At 58.5% G+C, this 23,276-nt stretch overlaps 1 protein-coding gene across 1 annotated transcript; it reads right to left on the bottom strand.

The window, feature by feature from the left end:
* Window positions 1-204: 204 nt before the first annotated feature.
* Window positions 205-16,605, bottom strand: LOC149120720 (natural cytotoxicity triggering receptor 1-like). Its single transcript, XM_089320122.1, has 10 exons — window positions 16,555-16,605; window positions 15,514-15,568; window positions 15,316-15,411; window positions 8,623-8,657; window positions 8,078-8,141; window positions 3,177-3,479; window positions 2,055-2,333; window positions 1,854-1,901; window positions 532-586; window positions 205-499 (listed from the first exon to the last, which is right to left on the bottom strand). The coding sequence occupies exons 1-10, from the start codon at window positions 16,603-16,605 to the stop codon at window positions 205-207; spliced, it is 1,281 nt and encodes a 426-aa protein (XP_089176248.1).
* Between the last annotated feature and the right edge of the window lie 6,671 nt (window positions 16,606-23,276).

Genomic DNA, 23,276 nt, shown 5'->3' with positions numbered 1-23,276 from the left:
ACAAAGCGCACGACGGGAAGCAGCCCAGAAGCGACCTCAAATAGTTCACGGAAACCCAAACTGTGTTGCGAGTGTGCGTGAAGTCTCAGCCGCAGCCTTGCTATGGAGGACAGGGTTGTTTGCTTTTTCAGGGGGAGACCAGAGTGGGGCAGCGGTGGCTGAGCAGGTGCACACGCCAAGGAGCGGATCTGCCTCAGCAGGCCGTCACCTCCACCCCGGCCCCCACTCCGTGCAGGTGACCCCCGCTCTGGGGCACAGCACAGACGTCGCAGTCCATGCAGGCCTGGGCACGCGGCCTGCTCCCTCCCGGGTCCTCCACCTGCAGAGCCAGTCTTCAGCCAGGAGCCACGTCAGAGCCACCAGGACCAGGACAGCCAGGCCGATCCGCAGGAGGTTCTGGGCGGTGTGATCCCAGGCGGCTGGGGCTGGGGCAGAGGGGCCGCTGATGGGATGCAGCACTGCACCCACCCGCTCCTCTCCCCTCACCTCCCAGACCTTCCTCCTGCCACCACCCCGCGGGAGCCCCGCTACTCACCGTCCTGGACTCTGGACACTGTGGTTCCGAGACGGGGTTCCTGAGAGCCTGCTGTGGGAAGGGAGGGTCAGCTTTGGCTTCCGCCCGCCCAGCCTCTCCTTCCTCAGTCCAGCCCCGCCACACCTCGCGGCTGTCCAGGTCTGCACCCCATGCCTCACAGGGGTCCCAGCGGCCTCACCCCGCGAGCAGGGCCCCCAGGCCCCAGGCAGAAGCTGGCGTTGCACTATTGCGCATGCGTCTCCATGCCTCGCACCCCGACGGGGGCTCTGTGCCCCCCTCACGCGGGTCTTTCTCCACACACGGCGTCAAATCCAAAGCCTGGCGCTCCCTTTGGTGTCCTGAGCCAGCCCCCTGCCCACCAGCCTCCTGGCCAGTCCCTTGTCACCGGGTCCCCTTCCTGGCTTCTGGTACTGCTGGGTCGCCCCCTGTCTTTCTGGAAATCTCTTCGTTCTGAGAACCAATCGACTAACGAGCTCCATCGGCCAGTGTTCACCCAGATGTCTCCTGCGTGTGCCCAGCCAGGCGGCCCTGCTTAGCCCTCCAGGGTCCCCCTTCCAGGTCACCAGCGCTCCTTGTGCGATGCCAGGGGGCTTCTAAAACTTCACAGGACACGGAGTTAAAAGAGAAGTTTATGGGGCCAGCGCTGTGGTGTAATGGGCTAAAGCCTCCGCCTATAGCACCAGCACCCCATATGGGCACCGGTTCGATCCCCGCTGCTCCACTTCTCTCCAGCTCCCTGCTAATGTGCCTGGGAAAGCAGCAGAAGATGGCCCAGTCCTTTTACCCCTGCACTTTCCATGAGCTCTCTGAACTGCCCTCATATAACACATTTCTCTCTCCCGACTTCCACCCATGGACGTTCCATCCACTCCAGCCAGGACGCTTGTGCCCCAGAGACCAGGAGGTTTTTCTGGCTGACGGGCACAGCTGTATAGGTTGCCCGTCCCTTATCCAAAATGCTAGGGCCCGGAAGTACTCCAGATGGGCTTGTCCTGGGATTTGGAATATTCCCATACACACAGTGAGGTCTCCTGGAGACTGCGCCCATGTCTTAAACACAAGATTCCCTGCGTGTCACAGGCCCCGGGGACACAAGCTCTGGGTAACTTCTCATCATGTCCCTAGTGCACCTGCGTTCTGCATATGGACCAGCATGAGAGGGAGGGTGCAGGTTTCACTGCCGGTGGCTTGTGGGCACTGAACACCACCACACCTGGGGCACCTGCACTGCACTGTGCAGGTGGGGAAGCCCACGGCACCCACAGGCACGCACAGGAAGGCTCCAGCTGTCCCGAGTGTGGAGGAGCAAGCTACTCACCTGCAGCAGGGGCGGGGTCTGTGGGTTCCAGGCTGGGGTCTCCCACATCTGGAGACGGAGATGAAGAGGACAGGTCGGGGCTGGGGGCTGCTCCCCCCCCCATTCTCCTTCCCTGGCCCCCTGGGGTGGACGTCCCTTCGACAGGACCCTGGGGTTTCTTTAGGAGCCCAGGGAGGACCTGGGAACTGGGGGCTTCCTCACCTGTGACCAGGAGCTTCACGGGCTCACTGGGGAAGGACCACACATGGCCGCTATAGGCGCCAAAACACCTGTACGTGACCGTGTGTGCCGAGGTCACAGGGCCCACGGGGAACTCCGCTGGCACCGCCCCGTGGCTGCCCTGTGCGTGGCTGGGCCCGCCTTCCCGGAGCAGGAAGAAGGAGTTGGTCACCGTCTCTAGCCGGCAGTAGAAGGTCACATTCTCTCCTGAGGTCACCGTGGGCCCTGGTTGAACCCATAGGGTGGGCGTGTCGTACATTCCTGCACAAGAAGGTGGCCAGTGTCTTCCTGCCTCCCAGGCTCCACCCCTGCAACCTCAGACCCTCCTCCTGCCCCCACACCTACCCCATCCACAGACGCGCCCTCCCCAGCCGTGCTCCCAGGTAGAGCCACTCAGTGCCAGGAGTGAGGATCAGACTCTCTGGGAGCCGCTGTCCACGGGGTTTTCCCAGATTTTGGCTGCTAGGACCACAATCCCAGCACAGCCTGGTGCAGCCGATGGCCAGGGGCCACCTCAGGGCCACCAGTCAGAGACTTGGGTGGGGCGGCCATTTGCTTATGTTTTTTGGGGGAAACATACATAATATAGAATTCAGCATCTTCACAGCTTTAATCTTCGCCCCGTGTCTCAACTTCTTTTGCAAGCTCAGCCGGTTCCCTCGCATGTGGTGCAGCCCACGTTTGCCACGCCTTCCCCAGGGGACATTTGGCGGCTTGCAGCTCTCAGCCCTTCTGATCCAGGCTGCGGTGACTCGAGGCCAAAGCTCTCTGTGTTTGTCACGAGCCCTCCTGCAGATCCTACCAAGTGCTTCAGTCTGAGACACAGGTCCCCGGCTGTAGGGAGCGCCCTGGCCCGGACACCTTCCCTCCGTGGGAGCGGCCCTCCCACAGGACAAGCCTCTCTCTCTGCCCGGCCTGCTTCTCTCCCCTGTCCCAGGGATCTGGGTGCCGTCCTCGGTAGGAGCCCTGCACCGGTGCCCTGCTGGGCTTCCCTCTCCTGCAGGCTCCTCCCAGAGGAAGCAGCCCCCGTTCTGACACCTGCAGAGCGTGGCCGGATGGGGCCGCCACCTGCCCCCACCACTGCATGGCAGCGGGCAGACTCACCGGTGACCACCAGATCCAGGGGCTCGCTGGGCTCCGACCAGAGCTCCCCGCTGCGGCAGAAGCAGCGATAGCGCCCTGCAGTGCGCGAGGTCATGGCCGCAATGGGGAACCGGACTCCGCCCCTCACTCTGGATCGCTGGGGTCTCCCCCAGGCAGAGAGGCCCCCCTCAGAGCGCAGCTGGTACTCCTCGGCCCCGGGGGGCCCCTGGCACCAGATGGCTGCCGGCTTCCCCTCTAGAATCCTGGAGTCGGGCTCTGCCCAGATGCTGGGCCTGGTCAGTGCCTCTGGAAGGGAATCAGAACCTGAGTTTCCAGAAGGACCCCGCCCCAGCCCCCTCCCACTGGCAACAGCCCGCCCACTCCCAGTTTTCCCAGTGGTGGTGACTTCCTGGGGACCTCGAGGGTGACCCTGGGGCTGTGAAGGGAGGACTCACGGTTCTGGGTGCTGATTCTCTGGCTCAGACACAGCCCTGGGAGGCAGGAACCATGGGTGGTGTTGGCCCCCAACCCGTACCCCTGGCCTCCATCGCCCTCCCGTACCAGGACTCACCGAGGCAGAGCAGGGCTGTGAGTGGGGAGGGCATGGCACAGATTCAGGCGGGAAATGCGGCCTGGCTGGCTGGCGAGTAGCACAGGATGTGGTGGGCAAGGCCTTACGCCAGTCACCCAGTGGATTTCACACTGATGTTTTTACAGGCAGGGCACAGCCCTCCCTCCGCCACCTGACCACGGCCCCATGACAAATCCAACCACACCTGCATCTGTTACTGGAGAAAAGCAGGGTTATGGTCTTCACACGAGAAAGAATTCAGGCATGAGACAGAGAGTAGTGGGAGGTAAAATAGCAAGGTTTATTAGGGCAGGGACATCCGTAAGGACAGATGGGCACCTCTCCAGACAGAGCCCGAGAGTGCCCAGTTGCTCGGACTGGCAGGGGGTAGTGAGGTTACATGGTTGAGTAGAGAGAGTACACCTGGGCAGGCAGTCAGGCGGCTCAGCGGAGATGCAGAGGGCTGAGCGCACCGTCCAGTTGAGACCGGGGGTTTTTAAGGAGATGGGTCTCTGTCTTCACACATCTCCTCCTGAAACAAAGGATTTTATGGCTGTAAATACTAAGAAGCTCCTATCTGAGTTTTCCCCTGAAGATATCAGACAGGAGGAAGCCTAGCTGGGCCATCCTGGGTTCAGAGGAAGGGTGAGCAGGACCCCCTAGAGAATGGGGATCCGGAGCAGGGTGTTTGAAATGCAGGTACTGGGCTGCATCTGGGAGATTGTGGAAGATTTGTCAGGCAGAAGGGGCGGGGACCTCCACCTGGCAGGTTATCAGGTAGGAGGGGGCAGGCAGGATGCGAAGGCCGGGCTGCCCTGAAACATTATCGGGATGACTTTGAGATGCAGCATATGCTGGACATAGACGTCTTCTCTTTAGGCCTGTCATACACACATAAGCTCCTACCCAACTTCCTACCCAACACAACCTCAGTGTCTGTCAGCTTCAACACCACGCTGCTCCCTCCCCAGAGCTCCTGTCCATTGCTGGCCTGGGTAGCCCCTGTTGTCTCTGGGTGCCCCAGGGCCGGGTCTGGGTGGGTTCCCAGTGCATCTGCAGCTGCTGAACAGGGGATCAGACTGAGGGGCTCAGTCACGGGGCAGCCCTGGGAGGTCACCGTGCCATCCACATGCAGGGGAGGCGAGGGAGAGAATGGGGGTTCTGTGACCCCTGCTTTAACGCGTCCCAGCCGTGGAGAGACGTGGGACTCTGCATAGCACCGCCCCCTGTCTGGAAAAGGGAGCACGGGCTCCATCTCCTTTCTGAGCTACAGAACCTCGAGGACCACAGCCCTCGCCCTGCAGGTGCAGGAGGGAGGGTGGGGACAGGAAAGCAGGTTTTCTGTGCTCCCTGGAAGTGATGGTGAACAAGGCCCCGCCTGTATGCCTCAGCTCGCACTCCCAGGGCCTGAGCACTCACCTTGGGGGAGATGACAGTGGCTGGATTTTAGAGACAGCATTGGGGACTGAGGCAGGGCCGCTCTGGCTCCAGGGGTGGACACCTCGGGCTGGGTTTCTTCTCCTGTCCTGTGGCACAAGGAGCGGCCCAGCCCTGAGCTCCCCCAACACAAACTCTCTCCAAACACTGACCACGGAACTCGAGTCAAACCCTGGCGCTGTGAGGATGAGGCCAAAGTCCCCATGGTGTCTCCTGGGGTGGGTTCCCCTCTGGCTTTTGTGGGAGTGTCTGATTTTTTTTCATATTTATTTATTTATTTATTTATTTATTTTTGACAGGCAGAGTGGACAGTGGGAGAGAGAGACAGAGAGAAAGGTCTTCCTTTTTGCCGTTGGTTCACCCTCCAATGGCCGCAGCGGCCAGCGTGCTGCAGCCGGCGCACCGCGCTGATCTGAAGCCAGGAGCCAGGTACTTATCCTGGTCTCCCATGGGATGCAGGGCCCAAGCACTTGGGCCATCCTCCACTGCACTCCTGGGCCACAGCAGAGAGCTGGCCTGGAAGAGGGGCAACCGGGACAGAATCCGGCATCCCGACTGGGACTAGAACCCGGTCTGCCAGCACTGCAAGTTGGAGGATTAGCCTAGTGAGCTGCGGCAGCGTCCCTGATTTTTTATTTTTAAATTCTGAAAATGTGAGAGGCAGAGAGAGAGTGAGCGAGCCAGCTCCATCCACTGGGTCACTCCCAGAATGCTCTTATGGCTGGTGTGAACCAGGGCCAACGCCAGGGGCCATGAGCTTTATCCACACGCCCCACATGGGAGGCAGGAACCCAGCTGCCCAGCCGGAGACCATGGCCCCAGGACCTGCATGAGCAAGGAGCTGGAGCCCAGACGTGCAGCCGAGAATTGAACCTGGGCCTTGCATCGTAGGGCCTTTGCTTCCTCCTGAGGTCGGTTGTTCTCGCTGAGGGTTTAGCTGCAGTGGGTTCTGCTCCCCATGGAGTGGCCCCAGCTCCCTTTCTGTGGTCTCCCCCAGTTCGCCCGGGGGCTGGGTGCCCAGCAGGGGGCAGCTCTCTGGCAGATGCTGTGGGTGTGCATGTTCCCACCCCACTAGGTCAGACTCAGCCTCATGCTCTCGTGAAGGCCGTGGGTGTTGGGTTTTCAGGACTTTGCTTCCAGATCTGCAGGTGCAGGCTCCCTGTATGTGGCCGGCTGGGGTGGTGACCGGAGCTTTCCCTGAGGGCCGAGGGTCCTGACTGCTTTTTCTCCACATCACCCGCTCTCTGGAGCTCTGTGGAGACCTTGGTTCAAAGCCCCGTCCTCAGGGACTTGGGGCAGGGTCTCTGTTCCCTGGGAGGTGCTTACCCCCATCAGGGCCCACCTCCTGGGCAGTGTCTGCCGAATACCAGTGCTTCCACTCCCACTCGAGCCAGAAGGCTCTCAACTAAGCTTTCGTTTCCACCACTGGCTCTTTATTTCTGTGCCCTTGAGACCAGATACTTATGGAATTGTTTCTAATGTGTCCTGTTGATGTGTGTGCACGTGTGTTTGCACATTTGTAGGTCTGTGTGTATTTTTGTATATGTGTTTCCCAGTGTGCAGGTGTGTGCATGTGTCTGCAGCTGTGTGCACACGTGTATGTGTGCATGTGTGTATGTGTCTGCATCTGTGTGCATGTGTGTATTTCTCTGTATATTCGTGTATGTATCTGCATCTGTGTGTATACACATGTGTATGTGTGCATGTATGTCTGCATTTGTTTGCATGCATGTCTGTTTGCATGTGTATATGTGTGGGTCTGGGTGTGCATGTGTGTATGCGTCTCTGTGTTCTGTGTGCACAAGCTGTGCTTGTGTGTGCATGTGTGTGCATGCATGCATTTATGTGTCCATGTCTCTGTGCATGGATGTGTGTCTGCACATGTGTGCATGCTTGTGTACATGTGTTTATGTGTCTGCATGTGTGTATGTGTGCATTGTGTATATGCATGTGTGTGCATGTGTCTGTGTCTGCATGTGTGTGCATGCATGTGTGAGTGTGTTGATGGGCACAGCAGTCCTGTGCACGGCCTGAGCCAGCACTTCCTCTCACGTAGGTACGTGCCCAGCAGAGGTCAGCACATCATGGCCCAAGAACCACAGCCAGCCTACAGCCTCACTGTGGATTGCCCATGGTCTGAGCGTGTTTTCACATTTCTGTGTGTCTGAGACGAATTGAAAGAAGGCTATCCCGGGCCGTGTGGACATGCTGTGACACACAAACATCAGCTCTCACCTTGCTTACTGGGAATCGACCCTGTTCCAGTGTGTGCACAGCTTGTGGTTGCTCTGCTGTTCCCAAGCCCAACTGGCTCAGCTGACCTCCTGGGGGACAGAAGAGGACGTGTGCTGGAATGAGAAGGCCATGCCAAGATGGCCACTGGCGAAAGAAACTGTCTGGCAACAGGCTGTGATTGGATGGTTTCGGGAACCACATGACAGCGGAGCCTGCCTGGCAACAGGCTGTGATTGGATGGCTTTGGAAACTGCCTGGCAACAGGCTGTGATTGGATGGCTTCAGAAACTGCCTGGCAACAGACTGTGATTGGTTAGGGCATAGACCGCCCCTTGACTGGATTGGCTGCCTTGGCTATATAAGCTACTGTAGCCACTGAAATAAATGAGTCTGCAGGGTGCTCGCCTCTGGCCTGCTTTCACCTGACTCTGGGGTGCCATGCGGTGACTCTGTGCCTCTTGCCCCCACCACGCTCCTCCTCCCAGAATCGAATCCACAGCAACAGACATGAGCTGAGTTTGTGAGGGGGCAAGAAGCCATTCTCGTTGCATCCTTGCCCAAGTCCAGGTGCCCTCTGCTGTGTTCCTACGCTGCTCTGCACACCCCTGCTGTGGACAGGGCCCTGCACAGCCAGCTGCGAGCCTCTGCCAAGGACAAAGAGGGGCTGAGAGGCACCTACCTGTGACCATGAGCTCCAGGGCACCACTGGGGGCTGCCATGGTGGCTGTTGCTGTGGATTTGTTCTGAGAGGAGGAGCGTGGTGGGGGCAAGAGGCACAGAGTCACCACACAGACCCCGGGAGTCGGATGAAAGCAGGCCAGAGGCGAGCAGCCTGCAGACTCCTTTATTTCAGTTAGTACAGTAGCTTATATAGCCAAGGCAGCCAATCCAGTCAACGGGCAGTTTTTGCCCTAACCAATCACATCCTGTTGCCAGGCAGACTCCATTTCCAGGTGGCTTCCAAGGGGGCTTCCGAAGCCATTCCTGAGTAACTGACCCTCACTTGCCAGTGGCCATCTTGGTATGGCCTTCTCATTCCACCACAGGTGGCGACCGCAGAGATGCGGGGGTTCCCAGGACCAGAGCCAAGGTTCCCCGGAACCCCTTGCATCAGCGCTGTGGCAGGGAGCCATTTCCCCCCTGGGCTCACTGGGACTTTATCAAGAGGACACGAGGCAGAACAACATGGCAGGGAAATGTTCTCTCCTGACATAACCCCAGAACCTGATCCATGGACAGGCAGGGCTTGTCACAGAAGCCTGAAAGAGAAGAGGAGAGGTCAACAAACTTTCTCCTTTTAAAGAAATCATTGCTTTGATATTCAAAAGTTGTATTTCTGAATAATTGTCATGTAAACATCAAACACACAAACACACCACACACACACGCACACATACGTGGAAGAGCTAACCCAAGCTAGATAACGTGTGCATTACCTCACAGACTTATTGTGTGCTGGGAGCATCTGACACAGTTTTAAGCAATTTCAGCTACCCATGCCATGAGCGTTATTAACTACAGTCGCCATGACACACACTACACCTCTAGACCTTCTTCTCCCACGTGATTCTGTATCTCCGCACACTGACCTGTGGATCCCAGCACCCATAGCCTCCCCTGGTGACCACCACTCTACTCCCCGAGTCCCTCACAGCCCACACCTGAGTGACTTCCCAAGTGGGTTTTCCCTGTGCCTGGCTTGTTTCACTTCCACAGTATCCGCAGTGCCTCGGTTTCCTGAAAACATCCGGGTTTCACTCTTCCATGGCCGAGTCTTATTCCACTGTGGGACGCCTTGCTTTGGGCCCCATTTGCCTCGGTTGATGATGACAGCGATGTGAGCTGCACCGCAGGAACGCGGGCGGGCAGGTGTCTAAGGTTCTCCTCTCCTGTAGCTCCTCCCCTGTGCCCGACCTGGGCTAGGAGAAGGGAGCGGTAGGGGTCTGGATCCCCTCTCTGTCCCACACTGTTGTGGACAGGTGAGCCAAGGGGCCGCCCATGGGCTCAGGGAGTTGGCACCGTCGAGAAGTAAACCAGGAAGCGGGCATGATACCAAGGGTTCGAGGGGCCAGGTGGGGCTGACGGAGGAGCTGCCGGGTAGAGAGAAGGTTAATGGTGGATGGACCGGAAATGCCAGACGGGCTCTTCTGGAAACCTTGGAACCTCGGGTGCGCGTCCGGAGACCCCAGCCCCCTCTTAAGGAGACCTACAGTGTTCAAATGTGCTCTTCCAGGAACCCGGGAATCTCGGGCTCGTGTCTGGAGACCCCAGGCCGCTCTTCCGTAGACCCAGGAATCCAGAGCGCTCTTCTGGAAGCCCTGCACACCCTCTTCCGAAAACTCAGAGACCCTGCACTTCTCTTCCAGAAACCACAGACGGGCTCCTCCAGAAAGCAGGGGTCCCAGATGCCCCCTTCGGATATGCAGGCAAGGCTGGCTTGATTTAGAGCTACAGTGGAGGCACGGCCGGAGCAGGTGTGCTGCGCTCTAGTTCTCAGGTGTCCGTTGCATGTAGACTTCCATCCACGCAGAAAGTGCCGGGGTGAAGGGGGACGCTCTCTTGGGAACCAGGTGCCCCAGATCCGCAGCAGCAGCCACGCTCATTTAGTGAAATATGCCTTCTCAGGAATCCAGTGTAAGTTCTCTCTTCTACGCGGAAGTTGGAAAAGTTGGTCTCTTAGTAGCAGAGTAGGATGGTGACCACTATCGCTGAAAAGGGTCTGGGGGAGAGATGAGGGAGGTTTGGTCCCCGGGTCCCAAGGTGGAGTCAGATAGAGGAACGGCTCTGTCTGCACAGCACAGGAGGCACCCATGGCTCACATAACCTGTTGAGTGTTTCTATAAAGAACTCGAGGAGAGGAGCTGGGGCCCAAACACAAGACATGACGAGATGGGAACTCCCTGGTGTGATCAGCACACCTTCAAATCCCACGCTGCACCTCCCAAATTATTACGTGTTCATTTAAAGGGAAAAATAGGTGGCAAATATGTTATTGGTGTTTGTGTCTTCCTCCTTTGTCGAGCTGAAATTCACAGAGCACAGATTACAGACCTGACAGAAATTTAATTCATGCTGTAGCTACCTCTCACATTCACTGTGTCATGTACCCACCAGCACCTGTCACAAACATTTTCATTAGCGGAGACAGAAACCCCAGACCCACTCAGCAGGAGCCTGCACGCTCCCTCCCCACACACGAGTCCACGTTCTGCCCTCTGAATCTGCACCCCCGGGCACCTCTCAGAGCAGAGGCAGACCATGGTGTCTGTGACACCGGCTGATTTCTGTATGGTCATATCTTCAGGGTTTCTCCACGATTATCCAGACCCTCCTTCTTTTCTAACAGGAGAGTATCAGCCGTGTCTACAAACACCGCCTGTTGTGGACGCACTCACCTGTTGTGCTTCTTCTGGTTGCTGGCATCTTTGGGCTCATGTGAATGAGGCTGCTCTGAACCCGTGGATGCAAACACCTGCTTGGGTTGCTGCTTCAATCCCTGTGGTTATATGTGCAGGAGAGGAACTGTTGGATTGTAAGGTAGTTCCAAGGATCCAGGTTTCCTTCTTTATTGAGCTCAAATTCACATGACATAAAACCAGCTCTTGAAAGTGTATAGATTGCTGACTTTTAGTACATTACCAAAGCTGTACACCATTAACTTTTTAAAAACATATATTTTATTTATTTGAAAGAGTTTCAGAGCTAGATACAGAAAGAGAGAGAGAGAGAGAGAAATCTTCCATGTTCTGGGTCACTCCCAAATGGATGGACCCCTCCCACCCTGAAATCCGATTTAGCTCGTTTATTCTGTTACTTGGCGCAAGCTCCGTGTTCTTGGCAGGAAACGCGGATTCCCACGCATGCGCACTGGGAACTGCATTCATCAGAAACAGAGAAAAGGCTCCATGATGAAAGAGCAAAGCGCGAGGCGCACATGGGTGCGGATCCACATTTGGTCTGCAGGGGGGACTCTCCCATGGAGAGCAAGGCGGACTGGGCACAGCTATAGGGCAGGAGACGTCCACAGCTGAATAGAGGAAGAGCCGCTGCCCAGACAGGGCGCTGTACTCTCGCGCACCTGTAGGGATCCCATTGTCCCCGTGTCCCCGGCTCACCCAGGCAGAGGAGGGCAGTGAGGGCCGGGGTCTGGGCCCCGCCGCCCATGGTCCCGTGGAGCAGAGCAGCTGTGAGGGGCGCAGGCCCAGAGCCTGGCTGGAGATGAGCGGGGAGACGTCACAGGTTCCTCATCTGCAGCCTCACAGGAAGGGAGCAGCCCCTCCCCGACCTCCCCACTGTCCCTGAGGACGGGGCCCAGGACACAGCGTGCACTAGGGACAGCTAGGACCAGGCTTCCGCCTCCTCTGCCCCCTGTACTGTGCCTGCCCGACCTCCCTCCCCCACTCCAGCCCCCCCCCCCCGACTCCACTTTCTGCCCAGTTAGGGCTCTGGTTCTCCCTGCACAGGCCGGGTGGCCGAGACACGCACTTCCCTTTCCTGAGCTGTTGAGTGCAGGTGTGGGGGCTGGGGCGGGGGGAGGGGAGGGGGAGGGCTGGATCCCGTGGGGAGGGTGACAGAATCTTCCAGGCCTCTCAGAGCTGATGAGAGCAGATGAAGATGGCAGACGCTACAGAGGTGTGGCTGAGCTGCAGCCCAGCAGTGGCTGTGGCAGGTGCAGGAGGGCCCACAACAGGGGACACGGGCCTGGGGTGGGGTCCTGCTGGGGGCTGGTGGGCTTGGGTCCCTGCTAGGGGCTTGAGGAGGGGAGGGTGTCTTGGAGCACAGGCCCCAAGCTCCTCTGGGAACTGAGAGCATGGGATACCCTGGCCCCGGGCCAGCTGGTGACCCATGCCCCACACCCTGTGCTGGGTTTCTCTGATTGAGGGGGACTTGGAGCAGGGGACTGGGCTCGTGTGGAACCACACTCCACGTGGGGCTGGGGATCCCCGGCACCTGTGTCCTGAGCCCCCCACGGCCTCTCCTCCCCTGATCTGAGCACCTGGGCTCCGTGCTCCTGGATGACATGGGGGTGTCCCTTCCTGAGACCTGAACAGGTGACGTCGTCCTCTAGCGTCTCTGTGGTAGGGATGCCCGAGACCTCCCCTCTCTGGGTGGCCGTGGCTGCAGCACTCCGGTCTCAGGGTCCTGCAGTGTCCCTTCCAGATTCAGACGTGGGGACAGCACCGTTCTGGTAGGGGTTGCTCCTCAGAAGTCCCTAGGAGCGCCCGCTGACCCCAGAGGTGAATCAGAAGACAGAATGGAAGACCCCATCCTCAGTCGTGTTTGGGGGTGGAGCTCACAGCTTCTTGCTCTGGGGTGGGGGCCTCACGAGAGAACGCACGGCGGCTCGTCACAGCCTCGGGTGGCAAAGCACTGACAGGCATCTGTCCTTTCCTTATCCCTGCGTCTGGTTGAGAGGAAGTCCCCCTCCCAGAAACAGGAGCTGGCAAAGCGTGCATGCAGTGGGGTTCACAGCAGAGCCGCAGAAATGCAGCGACCCCCTCTGGCCTCCACAGCCCTGCACAGCCCCAGGGCTCTGTGGGCTTCCAGCCCTGGGTGTTTCTGGGAAGGGTGCTATGCGAGGCCCATTGTGTGTGGCTGTGCCCCTAATCCCCACACATCCTCACTTCACGGCTTCCTGGGGCTCATCAGAGTTCCTACGGAGCCAGGGACCCACCTCCCTGAGCCCCGCATCCCCGGTGCACATCTGGCTCCTGTCCCTGGCCGGCCGTGCTTGGACGGATGCCTGTGTGCACAGTCCCTGGGTGGTTGTCAGGGCCTCCCCCTGGGCCCTCGGTGGTGAGAACGCTCCACGGAGCCCGCACTCAGCACACTGGTGAGCGCTGCACCTGACCCTGACCCTTGCCAGGATGTGGGTCAACGGGAGCGCCTGACTCCATGCAGGGGGTGGGCTGCTCTGTGCTGTGCCGAGGCTGGGTCTGGTGCTTAGAGGAACTACGAGCCTCTTGCCGCAGTAGCCGAACCCTGCACATTCCAGCCGCGTCTCAGGGCTGCGATTTCCCCACACCCTGACCACACTCTGCCTACTGTGTCCTCGAGAAGTGACCAGTGAGGTGGCGTGGGGGGTGCCTCTCTCTGGCATTATTCACACTTGCCTTCCCTTGTGCTGAGTGAGTTGCACCCTTGCTTTTCCTACTGTGGCTTCCAGATCTTCATACAATGTGTTCCTTGTCTTTCTGTTCCCTTCGTAGCTGTCCATGGTGCAGAGAGTTCTGAAGTTTTGAGGATGATCAATGCAGCCATTTTCCTGTTTGTTCCTCATACTTTCAGAATCACAGCTAAGACGCTGTGATGTAGTCTGAGGTCATATTTACCCAGGTATTTCCTTCTAGGAGTGTTTGAAATTTTTTTTGTAAACTCTGATTAATTGGAGAGGTAGGGACATAGAGAGGAGAGACAGCAACAGAGATTTGCCACCTTCTGCTCACTCCCCAGATGGCTGGGCCAGGCTGTTCCAGGAGCTTCTTTTGGGTCTCCCACGTGGGTGCAGGGCCCCAAGCATTTGGGCCATCCTCTGCTGATTTCACAGGGTCATTAGCAGGGAGCTGGATCAGAAGTGGGGCAACCAAGATTCGAACTGGTGGTCATATGGGATGCCGGCGCTGCAGGTGTTGGCTTTACTCCCTCAGCTACGCTGTGGTGGGGTGGGGTCCCAGCCCATAACTGGAAACACTGGTGCAGAATCCACAGCGCTCTCTCAATCCCACCTCCCTGAACTCTGTGGGAAACGCAGACTTGCACCACACGGACAAGCAGAGTAACCAGCCACCAGAGGAAGCCGGGCAGGCATCCACACTCTTCCAGAACACTGGGTGCTGCCGTCTGCCAGAGCCGCCGTGCTGTGGGGTTTACGTTAGTTGTGCATTGAGAAATCCAGATGACCTTGAACTTCCCGTGCCTGAAGAAACCCTGCACAAACTTTCAGTCTTGCACTTCTGTGTGGTCCTCTCAGAGGGTGGATTCCCACGGTCATCTGGGATTTTACCTTAGAGTTTGATAAGCCACACGTTTTTAAAAATATTTATTTAAAAATCAGAGTTACAGAGAGAAGGAGAGAGAGAGGTATCCATCTGCTGGTTTAATCCCAATGGGTCCTCACAGCTGGAGCTTGTCTGATCTCCAGCCAGGAGCCAGGAGCCAGGAGCCAGGAGCCAGGAGCCAGGAGCCAAGAGTCAGGAGCCAGGGGCCAGGAGCTTCTTCTGGGTCTCCCAGATGGATGCAGGGGCCCAATCACTTGGACCATCTTCTACTGCTTTCCCAGGCCATAGCAGAGAGCTGGATTGGACGTGGGGCAGCCAGGACTTGAACCGGCACCCACAGGGGATGCTGGCACCTCAGGCAGCAGCTTTTATCCATTAAGCCACAGCACCAGCCCAGATCTATTGATTCTGACCTCCCACTTCTGGCCCCACCTGTCATGGCCTCCTTTTGGTGAGCAGAATTTTAAACCCATCTTGAGTGACAGGTGTCCCACCACATCCTGGCCCACTTGCTGAAGGTCAAGGGGAGCAAATCCTGGCGTTACCCTCTCCGTGGGCGGCAGGGCCCGGGCTCCTGTGGACACTCAGGGCCACTGAGCTGTGTGTGGTCCCTGGAGAGGAACAGGATAGAACCGCACGGGAGCCTGCAGGGCGGCGGGCAGGGCTGCGGGAGGCCGGAGCCCCTTCCCAGAATGCGCATGGGAGCCCAGGAAAGCAGCACCGCCAGCGGCCCACCCTGATCCCTGCCCCTGAGCAGGATTCCCACAAACCCAGGTGAGCTCCGCCCACTTCCCAGGACTTCTCACCGCGCATGCCCGATCCCCCCTCCCCAACCTCCAGGGCTTGGCCTCTCTGACCCAGCTCTGTCCTCTCTCCAGGTCATCGCTGGCCTGCGGCTCGGGTCCTTCTCTGGCTGTACCAAGCCTCCGCCAGCAGAAGCCCGAGGCCCAGCAGGACCAAGCCGCCACACCCATGCGGATGAGGTTCTCCAGGGTGTGGTCCTGGGGCGCTGGGGCTGGGGGAGTACACGGAGGGGTATCTGAGGCCGGCCAGCCTCAGTCACCCGTGACCCTACCTCCCTGCAGTAGCCTGAGCATGGGTCAGGCCTGTAGCTCACTCACCAGCGGGGGAACCTGGCTGGGGGTGCGAGGGGCTGCTGGGCTCCGGTCCTCCTGAGAACAGGGACGGGACGGTGAGGAGGAGACCCCGGCCCACTCCGCACTCCGTGCTTCCAGGTCCCCACATCGTGCAATACAGCTCAGCCTGGCCCTTGGATGAGCCGCCTCCACGTTACTCTGCCCAGCTCCCTGTGCTCTGGGAACACCAGGGGAGCTGCGCAGGGGCCAGGCCACGTGGCACCCACAGCCTAGAGAGATTCTCCCTACAGGAGCAGGTCTGAGGCCCACCCTGGGCAAGGCCAGGGAAAACTGTGCCTGCGCAGTCTCTGTCCTGGTCTAGAGGCCCACAGCCCCCGGGGTGTGAAGCCAGTCCTGGGCAGGGCCTGTCCAGTGCTGCATCTGCTCCGGCCCCTGTGGGAGCCTGGCCCGGGCTCAGGCCAGGGCGCTGGGCAGACCCCGAGTCCCTGTGTGACCCCGTCAGACCCTCTGCAGGGACCACCGAGGGCCCTGCTGGGTCAGGAGGGAAGAGGGGCGGGGCTGTACCTGTCCCCAGGATGGGGGCACAGGCGCCCTGCAGGGATGGGGCCCCGCCCCGCCCTGTCAGCCGGCTCCGCCCTCCTCTCCCAGGGCCAGGACCCAGCACCAAGGACACGGGCCTCCTGGAGCCGCCCCTCAGGTGGGCTGATGCGCCCCCGGGGTCGTCCCCGCCCTCAGCCCCTCCTGTGGGGTCGCAGCCCGGCCACTTCCGGAGGACGCGGGTGGGCACAGACCCGCTCCCGCCCGGCCCGGAGGTCCCGGGCCCGACCCAGGGCGGGGGAGGCCCGGACGCCCCCTCCGCCGCGGACGCCGCTCCCACGCCCCTCAGCCACAGCTTCCCTGACCCGACCACCCCGCTGCGGGGCCCTGAGGCCTCCCAGGACCTGCGCCGCCCCCTCCCTGCCGCCTGCCCTGACTCCCGGGGGAGGCGCCCTCACTGCGTCCCCTCACACACCCCTCTGCCCTGAGCCTCAGCTTCCCCGTGTGGGCGGACACGGACTCACCTGAGGCGGCCTCGCGCAGACGCACAGCGACTCTGGACTGCGCATGCGCATGTCGACAAGGGATTGCGCAAGCGCACACCGCCACTGGCCTCGGGGACACAGCCCAACACGTGCCTGTACAGTCGCACAAGACAGGACTGCGCACGCGCATGATGACATGCTACTCAGTACACATGCTGACACGTGACTCGCAGGCGCACGCTGACATGCTGCGCTCACACGTCACTGAGGGGAGTGCGAGCTGCTTTGTCGCTGTCTCCGTAGAGGAAGAGTGCGGGTCCTTGTAGGAAACTGACTGCTGCTCTGCGCGGCCCTGCAAGTCCTCGCCAGAGCAGGTGGGCGAGAAGAAGCCGCAGAAGCGTCCGAATTGGGAAGGAAGAAGCCATGTCGGCTCTTTCCTGATGACGCCATCTTACCTAAGATAACCTCTTTTTGCTGATGACGTCATCGTACCTATAGACAACCCAACGTCTCAACCAGAAACTGCCCTCACTGGTCACCGTCAGGTCACAGGATCGCGGTCCACACACAAACTCCCGTCAGTGCTCCAAGGGAAATCCACACAGCTCCACTTAGCAGAGCCCAGACCTCCAGCAGCCTGGAGTGAAGCAAAACTCATGATTTACATGGAACCACAAAAGCCCCAAATATTGAAACCACCCTGAGACTAAAGCCCCAAGCCGAGGTGTCTCACAGTCTGATTCAAGACACACGACACAGCTGCGGTGTCCACACAGCATGGCAGCAAACACGAGCACACGGGGACACTGGGACAGCAGAGAGAACCCAGACGGACGGTCACGTGTTACAGTCTACTGATTTCTACAAGGGCATCGAGAACGCACACTGGGGAAGGAGAGGACCTGCGGTGTGCTTTGAAAACTGTTTCCATCTGCAGAAGACGGAATGACAGCCCTGTCTCATCGTGTGTGCAAAAGTCATGGCATTTTTATTGTTAGCCACCAAGGATGAATACATGTTTGAGGACTTAGATACGCTCCCTCTGGTCCGCATACAGACGTGGGTCAAAACATTACACGTATAAGTAATATTGTGTCACTTAAATATCTTTAGGTCTTACCACAATCATTTTAAATTATGTGAAAGAGAACTGCGTGAAACCTGAGATAATGAAACTCCTTTTAGAAAACAGAGGGGAACCCCGTGACAGCGTCTGGGCAGTGATTGGTTGGCTGTGGCCACAGAAGCACAGACAACAGAAGCAAAATCCCACGGGTGGAGGAGGTCAATGCAGGGCAGCTGCTGGCGATGCTGGCATCCCAGTCAGAGTGCTGGCTTCCGGCCTGGCTGCCTCGCTTCAGACCCAGCGTCCCGCTGATGGGCCTGGGAAGGGAGCAGGAGACAGCATAGACTCGGGCCCTGGCACCTGCGAGGGAAGCAGGATGGAGCGCCAGGCCCCTGGCTGAGTATGTGCTGTTGCAGCCATTTGGGGGGCTGAGTCACAAAAGGAGGATTCCTTCCCCCCTCTCTCTCTGCCTTCATAGAAATAAATGATAGATTTAAAAATTGGAATAATTTCAATCAAAACGTGCTTCACAGCAAAGGAACAGTCAGGAGAAGCAGAGGGAGACCCAGAGTGTGGAGAAAATATTCGCAGGTTACACAGCTGTTAAGGGTTCACCTCAAAATACAGAAGGAATTCAGCAACTCATGCCAAGAAACTGGCTGCGCATGGGGGCAGTGGGCAAAGGACTTGCATTGACGTTCCGGAGAGAAGATGTGATGACTGACAGGTGGATGCAGAATCTCTCAGACAAAAACAGCTTTGTCTGTGTCTGATGAGCTGTGACTTCTGGTAATGTATTGAACGCCATCAATTCTTTAGTATCAAGTGACCGGTGCCTGCCTTCACCACCACCAACCAACCGGTGTGCTCATGTCCCCTGCATTCCCCTCTCCGTATAGGAACGAGTATTCTTTGTGAGCATTTTCTTGGGAGTCTAAGTTTATGGGAGCATCCGTCCCAGGATTTTCCCATCTAGCAGTTTCCGCCTCTGGTTTTGATAGCACTTTCTCCTTGCCTGATAAAACGTTCCTTTTTCCTGTCCTTGGGAACAGTGTATGTAAATTTGGGCATGTGTGGGCAGCATATGTATGTGTGTTTTCTAACTGCATGAATATGTGGGAGGGATTCCCACAAAACTTTGTAGGCTGGTGTTTTCACTGAGGGAGAATGTTGGATTCCTGAGTCATGGCGTTGTCAGGTGTCTCAGGCACGTTTTGGTCAGCCACAGTCGCCTGTATGCTGGCACCCCCAACATTCTAATGAAGCTGACAGCTGCCGACCTCATCGTACTGTTGCTGCACGGCTTCTGTGGGCAGAGTCCTAGATACGCAGGTCTGCACCACTGCAGGAGGACGCCCGGCCCCCGGTGGATATTCTCATAGGAATACAGCAGCGAGCTCTGCCGTTCCCAGCCCAGGAGTGAACGGCAGAGTTCAGAGCCCAGAGTGAAGTAGGTGCCATTCTGCAGGTGTGTGCTGGGACTCCTTGATGTCCCATGACCAGACTCACCCGGCACAGGGTTCCTAGAGCCGATCCCCACCATTACAGAACACATGGATCGATTTAATGCACACAAGATGAATGCCACACACTGTAAGGCTGCAGAGTTCTCAACATATGGGCTTGAAATCACTGTGCTGTTTTGTGCTGTGTTATTTGTTCTGAAAGCGTGTGTAGGATCTGTAGTGCTGCCTCCTGCTTCCCTCACCATGGAAGTGGGTTCAACTGGGTTTCTTTGCTGGTCCTGGTGGTTGGGGCTAGCGATTGCCATTTGTGCTGCCCAGAGTTAACCTTCTCCTCTGTCGTGTTCTGCTTGTCCTCACAGGTAGCTGCCACTATCATAATATTTCCTTCTATGTACTCTCATGGGGAATAACTTAGTATTCTTTTGAAGAATTCTTGTTCTGACCCTATGTTCATTGAATTTTTTGGTCTTTTTTCTTTTCTAATGTATCCATTGGTAATTCTTGAATACCCAGCTTCACAGTTTCACATGTAATGCTAACATCCTCACTCACCTGAAAACATGGTCTGGGGCTGGTGCTGCGGCGTAGCAGGTGAAGCCACTGCCTGAAGTGCCGGCATCCCATATGGGCACCAGTTTGAGTCCTGACTGCTCCACTTCCAATCCAGTTCTCTGCTGTGGCCTGGAAAAGCAGTAGAGGGTGGCCCAAGTCCTTGAGTTCCTGCACCCTCATGGGAGACCTGAAAGAAGCTCCTGGCTCCTGTCTTTAGATCAGATCAGCACTGGCCATTGCAGCCTATTGTGGAGTGAACCAATAGGTGGAAGACCATTCTCTTTCTCTCTCTCTCTCCCTCTCTCTCTCTCCCTCCCTCCCTGTCTCTCCTTTTCTCTCTGTGTAACACTGATTTTCAAATAAATAATCTTAAAAAAAAAACAAACATGATGTCACTTCTGTTTTCTCAGATTTCTCACTGATGGTTGAGAAACCTCTTGCTTTATTTCCAAAACAGAGATATGAGTTATCTGTGGCCACAGAATCACGTGTGTCCCAGGGTTCCCAGAATCTCTCCTGCTGGTGTACAGGAGGGGTCCCCAGGGGCAACTCCTGTACCCTCCATGCAGTGAGGGATCGGGGTCCTTCCTGGCAGGGATCCAGGGCAGTGAACTTGTTGGGCTCAGGCAGGGCTCTGACCAGAAGGAAGCTTGGCAGCTGCCTACTGTGTGGGCGTCAGAGTACACAGCTGGGCATAGGTTACATTCAGGGGTGCCTTGGGGGCTGAAGCCTGGTGAGCAGAGAGTGAGAGGGAAGCTACACAGCTGGGGGCAGGGTGTTGGGGGGCCAGGACCCAGGTGATGGTGCACCTGCCCGTCCTCTTCTGCTGGCCTGTCCTTCCCCCCTGGCAATCCCCTGTGCAGGTGGGAAAGGGAGAGGTCTCCTCCCCTCTGGAGTCTGCGGGGGTTCACCTGGGCATATGTCACTCCCTGGGGGGCTTCACCCTGTAGGCTCTGCTGGGAAGAGACAGCAGGGGGGAGCTCCCTGATTCCACTCTGGACCCTTCAGTCAATTTTACAGCTGTGGCACGAATGACCACCTTAAAATGTGTGACCCTCTTGGTGGGGTCTTCGGAGGATTCTGAAATCCTCTGAGGGTCTGGACACTGCCTCCCCCGGTCACAGCCGAGCTGAGACAGGAAGCAGTAAGTCAGCGAGGACCCTCTCAGGACACTCATGGGGACACCAACACCCTCTGGGCAGAGGCCCCCGGGACCTACTTGCTGCTGAGATGGGACTTGTAGGTGGGGGGCTGGAACCCCCACAGGAACCTGAGACTGAGGACAGGAGACAGGTGAGGGTGGGGGCTTCCCCTGTAGCCCTCCACTCCCAAACTCTTCTCTTGCATGTGGCCCGCAGCCTCCTAGGAATCTCTCTCACCCTGGACCCAGTGTTGAGGGCTGGGGGGTGGTGGGTGGGCCTGCCCTCCAGGGATGAGCCTCCTAGATGACCCCCCAGAGCCCCTTCTGGGACTCCAGGGACCCCAGACACCACAGGGCCCCAGGCCTCCCCAGGGCGATCACAGAGCCTGGCTCAGCCCGGAGGCTGGGTCCAGGGAGGGTCCCTGGAAGGAAACCAGAGGCTGGGTCCCAGGACCACGTCCCCTCGCAGGCCAGGATCCTCCCAGACACCCTCCTCATCAGACAGGGCTGCTGTCCCCACCCCAGCTGCCCGGGTGGCCCTTGTTCCATGGTCGGGGGGGGACCCAGCACAGTGGGGGCACGCTCACCTGCCTGCACTCGGGTCCTGGGGCCCACACAGCCCTGGAGGAGAGCTCCCCGTGAGAGGGTTGCCCCTGCCCTTGCGCATGTCCTCTCCTCCCCGGGGCTCCTGAGCCTGGGGTCTCCAGGGAGCAGGGCCTGGCAGTGGGCGTGGGTGGGGGCGGGGTCCCTCCCAGACCAGGATCTCCCTTCCCCGTCTTCCAGTCTCCCCCAGGCAGAGCAGGACCATGAGGGTGGGGGTCATGCCATCTCTTCACCGGCCCCAGCACAGAGCCTGGCAGGACGGACACATACAGGGGGTGGCGCTGGGAGGCTGGGTCCTCGCGGTCATGGGGTTGTGCCATCAGCAGCCCCACAGGAAGAGGAACTGACCCTCTCCCCCACCCAGGGGCTGGAAGCATCCTCGCCCAGGCTCCTTCCACCAGCCACAGCCCTGGCCACACTTCAGTTATTTCCTGATGACCCTTAGTACATTAACAATGTTGTACATTAACTCTTCTTTATTAAAAGAATATTTACTTACTTGAAAGAGTTACAGAGAGGGAGGGAGGGGGAGAGGGGGGAGAGAGAGAGAGAGAGAGATAGAGAGAGGTCTTCCATCTGCTGGTTCACTCCCCAAGTGGCCACAAAGTGCAGAGCCAGGGCTATCTGGGGCCAGGAACCAGGATCTTCTCCCCATCCCCCCTGCGGGTGCAGGGACCAGGGACTTGGACCACCTTCTGCTGCTCTCCCAGGTGCATTAGCAGGGAGCGGGAGCGGATGTGGAGCAGCTGGGACTCCAACCCTGGCCCCTATGGGATGGCAGCCCTGCAGGCTGGGATTGAACCTGCACTGCCACAGTGCCGGCCCCACATGAACTCTTCTAGCTCCATGGTCATCCCCCCAAATGCCCACACTCACTAAGCTGCTCCCAGTCCCTCCTCGTCCCTAAGGCACTGCTTGGCCTCCATGGAGTTTGGAGTTCTGCTTCCCCGGGAATCCCTCCCCATGCCCGACTCTGCTCTGCACTCTCAGAGGGCGGGGCTGGCGCTTGGAGAACCCTCGCCACTCAGTACCACAGCTGAGACCACGCAAGCCTGGGCTGGAAGCTGGGGACATCTCAGTCCAGACTCTGAGCTTTCTACTCTGCACGGGGGGAGCGCCCAGTCCTGGCACAGTCAGAACCACTAACACAGGGCCTGCACAAGTGTGATTCGCGCTTTGGGACAGGACAGAGGGTGGGGCGTGGGGACGGCACAGTTCCAGGAGCAGGATTCAGCCCGGGCTGCGAGAGGCCAGGAGGCAAGCAAGCAGCCTGGATTGAGTCATTCAAGCCGCCAGCCCTGAACAGGGTCGCTGCGTCTTGAAGCCCTCTGTTCTCAGCTGGACCCCGACCCAGGGGAGGCGCCCACCTCACGCTGCCTCCCCTTATCCACGTGCTTCTCTGTTAGCCCCTTAGCACCGAGCCCGACTGAGCTCTGTGCAGAGACCGAGGGCAGTGTGCCACGTGCCCCAGGACGGTTGGGAGCAGACACACCTGGTGCAGGTGGGGCCGACGCAGCCGACTTTATCCATAGAATCAGGGGAGGACTCCTTGTACTTGGTGCCGTCACCCTGACTAGGAAGTAGCACTGCCTTCACGCGGCAGGAACCCGAGGTGCACAGCGGGGCCCTGACGGAGGAGCCCCCGGCACCCGGAAGGCAGCTGGGGGCGTCTCTTCCCAGCCCGCATCACAGACCTCACAGGGGCTCCTGGAGGGTGGCCGTATGACGGCTAGCGGCACCCCCACAGAAAGCATGCTTGTTTCAGAGCGGCCGCTAAGCAGTGCCCAGACACCCGCCCGTCAGTCTCCCGGGCACCAGTTCCCGTGTGACCCTTCTGAGCCCCCACACGCAAGGCGTCCCAAGCCCAGGGAAGGACTCGGGGCCTGAGAGGCCGTGAGCGTCCCGTGTGGGATGGACCTCGCCCACCCTGAAA

The sequence above is a fragment of the Oryctolagus cuniculus genome, chromosome 18 (genome assembly GCF_051225735.1).
Source record: "Oryctolagus cuniculus isolate XC-2025 breed Fujian yellow rabbit chromosome 18, ASM5122573v1, whole genome shotgun sequence".
Lineage (NCBI taxonomy): Eukaryota > Metazoa > Chordata > Mammalia > Lagomorpha > Leporidae > Oryctolagus > Oryctolagus cuniculus.
Note: the sequence above shows the minus strand (reverse complement) of the source record. Positions and strands in the feature narration are given on the sequence as shown.